The sequence below is a fragment of the Orbicella faveolata genome, unplaced genomic scaffold (assembly GCF_042242905.1).
Source record: "Orbicella faveolata isolate gen_17 unplaced genomic scaffold, um_ofav_v1 contig_47, whole genome shotgun sequence".
NCBI classification, from domain to species: Eukaryota; Metazoa; Cnidaria; class Anthozoa; order Scleractinia; family Merulinidae; genus Orbicella; species Orbicella faveolata.
In genome coordinates, this window is record NW_028301577.1 from 25,192,501 (window position 1) to 25,200,000 (window position 7,500).

The 7,500-nt window shown below is 40.2% G+C and overlaps 1 protein-coding gene across 1 annotated transcript in view; it reads right to left on the bottom strand.

Moving 5' to 3' along the window:
- LOC110051878 (follistatin-related protein 5-like) overlaps nucleotides 1–2,845 on the bottom strand; it is a 5,988-nt gene extending 3,143 nt beyond the window's left edge. Inside the window, exons 1-2 of the mRNA XM_089279410.1 lie at nucleotides 2,684–2,845; nucleotides 53–221 (exon numbers count right to left, since the gene is read on the bottom strand). Coding sequence (XP_089135536.1) covers nucleotides 53–221; nucleotides 2,684–2,729 — 215 coding nt within the window. The 5' untranslated portion in view covers nucleotides 2,730–2,845. The remainder of the gene's footprint in view (nucleotides 1–52; nucleotides 222–2,683) is intronic.
- Between the last annotated feature and the right edge of the window lie 4,655 nt (nucleotides 2,846–7,500).

The window sequence follows — 7,500 nt, forward strand, 5'->3', positions numbered from 1 at the left end:
TTTGAACCTGGGAAGAAGTTATGTTTCTTACTTCAAGGGAATGCAGCTTTACCTGGAAAACCGATTGTTTGACTTGGTACAAATGCCATCGGCTTCAGTGATTTTCGACAAAATCGTTTTGCGCTCTGGGTCTATAATGGAAACACCTTTTGATCCAAAAACGTAAAACAAAGTTCCATGATTATCTGTGACGGGAGAAGCCTCACTTACTCTGAAAGAAACTGGAAACACAATGACAGTTTGAGTTAATGAGCAAAATAAGATGTCAATGAAAGAGAAAAAAGTAAGTTCATTATTATACTGATGCTATCCAGTTTTGGCAATTCCTTTGTTATGGTGTAAGGCCAATGAGACACTCAGTAACATTAATACATTTCCTGCTAATATACTCGATGGTTTAACACAAAATAGAAAAACAATAGGCTCCATTTGGCGCGAAAATATGCTAGAATATTTGTCCGCGGACATTATCTGTTCCGAGCAGCGAAGCAGCGTAGCTCGGGGCAAACTGTGAGCTCCGAGGAACATATAATGTCCAAGGACAAATATCCGAGCATATTTTCGCGCCAAATGGAGACTATTGTGTTTATTATCATTCAAATATTTTTCGCAACACGCGCGGTTTTGAAAATTGGTGAATATCCTCGGATAAAATTGGGAAATATTCGATCACGTGACGCATTTAGACCAATCGCGCGCTAGCGAAAATTTTTGATGGATTACAAGGGCAGATATTTCGCGAGCTGTATAGTATTTCGGGGCAAGCAAGAATACGAGCAAATAGTAAAAAGATCCGCACGTATTTTGTCAACCCATCGAATTATTTATTCGATTATTGATTCCAATATTATGTCATTTTCATCCTGTATCATCCGAAAATCGTACCGATAGCATTAGGTGCATGAGAATAACGAAAATATAATACTAACGACTGTAGAGTGCAATACGTACGGGCTCAAATTTTGTGCTTTCTCTTGACCTAACATGGTAAAATGGCGTAATAGTGGAATAATAATAAAATTTATTTATCTTTATGTGGCCACACTCCCCAGAATCTTTGACGTTTCTTCATATGATTTATCTATAAACCCAATTATTGGCTACAGGCGCTAGTATTACTACACCTATGATCGATTTCCGCTCAAACTTTTCTCAACTTTGGGACAAACCGGAACTGGAAAACGCGCCAGGGCAAATGCTGTCTGTTTGGTTTTTTTTGTGATCCGACAAAACATAATGTTGGCCTGCTGCCCACCTTGGGCACAGTAACCTTGTAAACGCTATTATTTAAGCCGTCAAAGTATTTTTCGGGTACCCTGGAAGAAATAATAAAAAAACGCTGTCATTTCCGTTTCAAGTGCTATCTTTTAGGGGCCGAATGAAGCTCAAACCACGCCCTGCAGATAGGTCTGCTTTAGGGGTTTGATTCAAATTTTCCGCCGAGCATCCCTGACCTTTTCATATGGGAGACTCTTCCCCAACCGGGCGTTATAATATTTCCATGACTAGAACCGTTCACTTATTAACGTTGTTTTACCTGAAATCAATCTTTGCAAAACCCTTAAAAGAGCTCAGTCAGGGTGTTTTGAGTTAGTTTGCCACGCCGCACAAAATCACTTTTTAGTTCTAAGAAACCTGAAAATAGTAGTTACCTAAGGGAGAATAACACCAGAGAGGTGATAATAAACCAGAAAGCAACAAGGATGGTTAAGGATGGAGAAGATTGACACGGATTGCAAAATTTAGGCTAAACTCTTCAAGATGCGCAAATCGTGACATAACTATTTTAATAGGAAATATCCGACCAGCGATGCTTTTGCGTAGCAGCCGTTTCCTTTCCTTTCCTTTCCCAGACGGAGAGTTCGAACAAGCAAGCGAGCAAGCGGGCCCGCGGGGGAGCGCGCCTGGGGTGAGCAAAAAATGGGGGGAAGTGGAGGGGGGGGGGGACGGAGGTGAGCGAGAATGGGGAGGGCCCTCGATCGCAGTTTCGTTCCCATCGCGTGCTTTTTTGGAAACGCCTGCCACGCAGGCTAGCGATGCCGGAAGCCAGGTACGTTAAAAGCTCATAAGTACTCGGGAAGAACACTTAGTCTTGGTCTCAGTCCATAAATCCAGCCAGTCAAATAATTTGTCCTCAGAGCAATCTTTTTCTCGAGCCATGATACTTACTACAATTGTTCATTTGTTTTTATCGATGTCTCTTTGTTTGCCCGTCAATGCGGAAGCTATTTTGTCTGACCTTATGCAAACAACGCTAGCAGTTATGACAGCTCGCTGAGTTTTCTTTTGGGAGCGAATGCTGTGCCACTTGGTTTGAGTTGGAGATGCAATTGGTTTCTTTTGGTTTATAGATCAGCGGGTGTTCGTTTAGACTCCTTTTTCTCCGCTTTAGTCCGGTAGGCCTCCGGTCTTGTTTAGAAACGCCCAATAAAACCCCCGGGATGAAATGACGAAACCTCTGAAACAACCGAAACGTTTTTTAGCACTCCTGTTATTCTGAATAACGCACAGGTTAGCCTGTCTGCGATTCCTTCAAGGCGACCTCTCAATAATGCTATTACATGGGTTTTTCTTGTTCCGTTGATCTCGTTTCGCTCGTTACGTTCCGCTTTCGTTTCGTTGTTCGTGATTTTAGTGTATACCTAGGGATTTGTGTCCAGTGTCATTAGTTCAGGAGACTTACCAGTAACGATCAATGTGAAACCAAGACAGGCTGATAATGAACGCATTCTTCAACTTGTTTCCCGAATCAATCCCAGAGTTATTTAATGCGACTTGCTCCGTCTCCGAGTATCGAATATTGCGAAATAAATAATCCAAGAGGTCAAGTCACATAAACATTCCTTGTTCGTTTAGACTTCGTTTTAGTCCGAGGGTCTCCGCTTCAGTCCGGTAGGCCTCCGGTCTTGTTTAGAAACGCCCAATGAAACCCCCGGGAAGGAATGACGAAACCTCTGAAACAACCGAAACGAAATTGCGAAATCAACATTCCGTTGATCTTGTTTCGTTTCGTTGTTCGTGATTTTAGTGTATACCTAGGGATTTGTGTTCAGTGTCATTAGTTCAGGAGACTTACCAGTAACGATCAATGTGAAACCAAGACAGGCTGATAATGAACGCATTCTTCAACTTGTCACGTTTCCCGAATCAATCCCAGAGTTATTAAATACGACTTGCTCCGTCTATTGCGTATAAGTAATCCAAGAGGTCAAGTCATATAAACATTCCTTGTTGGCTGCACGCTCTTATGAATCGCAATATCGATTGCCAGTGGTCACATACGCACAGCCTGCGTGACAATGGAACAGTTTCGGTGGGGAGGGGCCGACCTCCTCCCCTAATTTTTCTCTGGCTGTTTTTAAAAATGTGCTGCTCTCCAACTAGATCGACTAATCGAACATTCGTCAGTGCCAAATTTCGCGAGGCTTAATTTTTGGTGATTTCTGGGACTGAAAGGACATTAACTTCCCGAAATTATTATTTAAAACAAATACCGCATTGAATCAACGCTCTTTTATGTATATAAAAGAAAAAGCCAACATTAAACAAACAGTCGGACTCAATCCGCGTAAAGTTATTTGTACAGCGCAAAGTATTTTGATATTTGAATTTCTTTTATTTGCTAATAACATATTGTTGTTGTCTTAATATAGACTAATAAAGGCCTTTGTATATTTTTAGACCTTTTTTGTCATTGCTTCTGAATGCCAATGAAGAAGTGTTGTTTTGATATTGTAGCGCTTAGTAGTAGCACACTTTGTCTCTTTTAACATTGCTGTGTTTTGAATTTACATATACATGTGCTAATTTCAATCCCTTTCTTTAGCTTGAAAATGACCCCAGACTGGTGGAAACGTCGTTCTTTCTTATCGTTAGTTTTTATAATCAAATGAATCAACATTATTAAAGTTGTTAATCGAGAAAGGGTTCTTAGCATATTTAATAGAAAAACTGCCACAAACAATATAGTGACGGATGGTAACTTCTTGGTTTCAATATATTTTCACGGCGCCTCTTTTTCACTTTTTTACGTGTCGTAATTTTGTGATTTTCTCCAATCGTCAAGACTTGTGAAATATGCGAGAGAGCTTTGTGTGTAAGGTCTGCAAAAAAAAAAAAGAAGAAAACAACCCACGAATCATCACTGGAAGCGGACTTTTTGAAGAAAACTTCATGAGTGAAAATCATGGCACAAATCACGTCACTCTTGGACTTTTTATCACAGTATCAGAGAGGAAAAACGTACAACGCAGCTCTCTGCGCATCCCTAGCCCTGTTGGCGGGCTCAGGTAAGAGCGCAGGCTGTACTGGTGGAAAGAATGGCGGACTGATAACGAAGCACGCGAGGACGTCGTTCGGTTGATTTATTTATACTTCGGCATTTCACTGTTAAGAAAACAAGGCTCCGCTGGCTGCTGAGTTCAGTGGTTTGCCTATAAAAATAAAATAAATATACATTTATATAGCGCCATTTTCCACTAATTGTCCATGGCGCTTTACAATACTTTAAAATTAAAATCCTAATTCTTTAAAAACCTAAAATCCTAAATCCTAAAAGTTAAAATCCTAAGAATTAAATACGCTATATAATACAATTACGCTACAAATAAAAAGTAAAAACTACAAATCAAATGCACGCTTAAAAAGATAAGTCTTAAGATTAGCCTTAAAAACTGCCTCTGATGATGAAAGTCTGATCTGGAGGGGTAGTTTATTCCAGAGCCTTGGTGCCGCCACGGAAAAAGCCCTTTCACCATACGTTTTAAGATTTGCTCTAGGCTCATCAAGCAACCTGTTTACTAGACTTGATTACTTCATCACCAACTCGTATATAGTCGAGGGGTGGTCGTGGACGATATTTAGAACTAATAACCAAAAGTTCAGTCATATCCCGATTTAACTTAAGTTTGTTGCGCAGCATCCAGTCCCCAATGTCCTTAACACATAATTCTACGGCCATCTTTGAGCTTGATAGATGATTAGGGCAATTGGACGTAAATGACAAGTACAACTGTGTGTCATCTGCATAGAGATGAAACGGTATGCTATGCTTTCTGGCTATGTCACCCAGCGGACTTGTATAAAGGGAATACAACAAGGGTCCCAATACAGAACCCTGTGGTACCCCGTAGGGTAAATTCTTCTTCGACGATTCAATTCCATTGACAGAAACAAACTGTTCGCGTGAGTGAAGATACGAATGAAACCAATTAAGAGCAGTGTTCCTAATACCAAAGCGATTTTGTAGTCTAGATAACAAAATCGAATGATCGACAGTATCAAACGCAGCCGATAAATCGAGCAATAGTAATATAACCGATCTGTTATTGTCAATAGCCTTCAAAATATCATTTTGAACTCTCACAAGCGCAGTCTCTGTACTGTGATGAGATTTATATGCCGACTGAAATTCTTCTAATAAGCCTTCATTATCATTAAGGTGGTCCATTAATTGTGCTGCAACTGCTTTCTCCGTAACTTTGGATAGAAAATATAAATTCGAGACAGGACGAAAGTTCGAAAATAGTTCATGATCAGCTCCACTCTTTTTCAACAACGGCTTCAACATGGCAACCTTGAATCTATCAGGTACTTGGCCACTTGTAAGAGACAAGTTAACTATACGAGTGATCATTGGAAGCAGATAATGACGGCACCCTTTGAACACTGAGGATGGAATTGGATCAAGTGTACAGGACTTTGAACACAGGTGATTCACAAAACCAGATACGACCTCCTCAGTGACCAGTTTAAATTCACTTAGCAGCTGACCAGCTAGACAGCTTTCAGACTCAGCATTGCATGAAGTAACTTGACCGTCATTCAGAGTTCCATCAACTTTGTCAAGATCATTGCGGATTTTAACAATTTTGTCACTAAAATATTCAACGAATGATTCGGACAGAGAACAGTTATTAGGCCCAGATGGATAACGCTGGACTGGATTGGAGTGCAGAAGCTTCTCTATTGTCTTAAAAAGAAGTCCAGAGTTCCCTGAGTTTTCCTGGATCACTGATGAATAAAATGTGTGCTTCGCGGAGGCAATCATGTCATTAACAACACTGTTCTGAAACACATACCATTCTCTATCTGCAGGTAATCTTGTACGTCGCCAGTTACGTTCGAGCTTCCTCCTTATGTTCTTTTGAACACTAATGTCAGTTGAATACCAAGGCGCACAAGGACGAAGAACTACCTCACGGGTCCTTTCGGGGGCATAAACATCAAGGGTGGACTTCAAGACCCGATGATAGGAATCAACTAACGAATCCAAATCACGCTGTGATTCGTCAAACAAGGACGAATTCATGATAGTGTCATTGAATTCAGCATAATCAATCGAACGCAGCTTCCGGTGGCGAATAGTTCTTGTTGGAAATTGTGGTTTGTGCAATAATAAATGCATAAAAATAGCGTAATGATCAGAAATCAAAGGGTCATGAACCATAACATTGTCTATAAGTTTACACTGATTTCTAGTAATGATTAAATCCAAGATATGACCACTTGTGTGAGTCGGCGTAGTCACCCATTGTTTCAGATCGAAAGATGCTATTAGGTCACAAAAATGCAATGCGTTGACATCACACGAAGAATCCACATGTAGATTAAAATCACCGACAATTAAAAGCTCGCCTGATGCTGTGGACAATACCTCAAGCAGGAGAGAAAATTCATGATAAAATGTTGACAAAGGCACAGATGACGGTGGGCGGTAAATAATTATCATCCTGATCATCTTTGAGCTCTTGAAACGAACATCCAAGAATTCGAACGACTGGAAGGAAGTGTTCCACTCACTATTTTTGCATTTAATATCCATACTTTCTTTGAAAAGCAAGCCGACACCACCACCTCTCGATTCCCGTGGAATGTGGATAAAATCATAACCAGTGGGACATAAATCACCAATCTCAACACAATCAATATTATACAATATATGTATAATATATATACAATACAATATATAGTTGCAATATGTAAAGAGTGCGTGTGGATAAAATGTGTCTTCGCAGCGAAATTTCTTGTCTGAAGCTTGGAAAAAAAGGGTTCGAAAACGTTCTTAATTTTGATTCTGTCCCCAAAAAAATTAATTTCCCACGAAAACAATACACCAGCTTTCCATTACTGACGTTAAAATGTTGCCGCTTACCAGGAATATTGTGAAAGCAGAGTGAAAACATGTAAAGTTCCTAACTTTTTTGTTTCTCCGATTGACAAAATTCCCGCCATTTTTTCAAACTGGAAGTCTGGCGCGCAGCCATAACTCGCGCATGCTTATTACGCTTTTCTGCTCTAAAGGGTGGGGAGGATTTTATCTCTACTAACAATCAGTAATAGGGGTGATTAGTATCACCCAACTAGTGGACTAATGCAAATCCTGCGTTTTGATTGGCTACGCTACTAGAGGACTATTAGTAATAGTCCTCGAGTAGCGAAATTCGCGCAACCAAGCGTGACGCTTTCTTTCGCTTTATTCCCAAATAAATATTTTTTAAC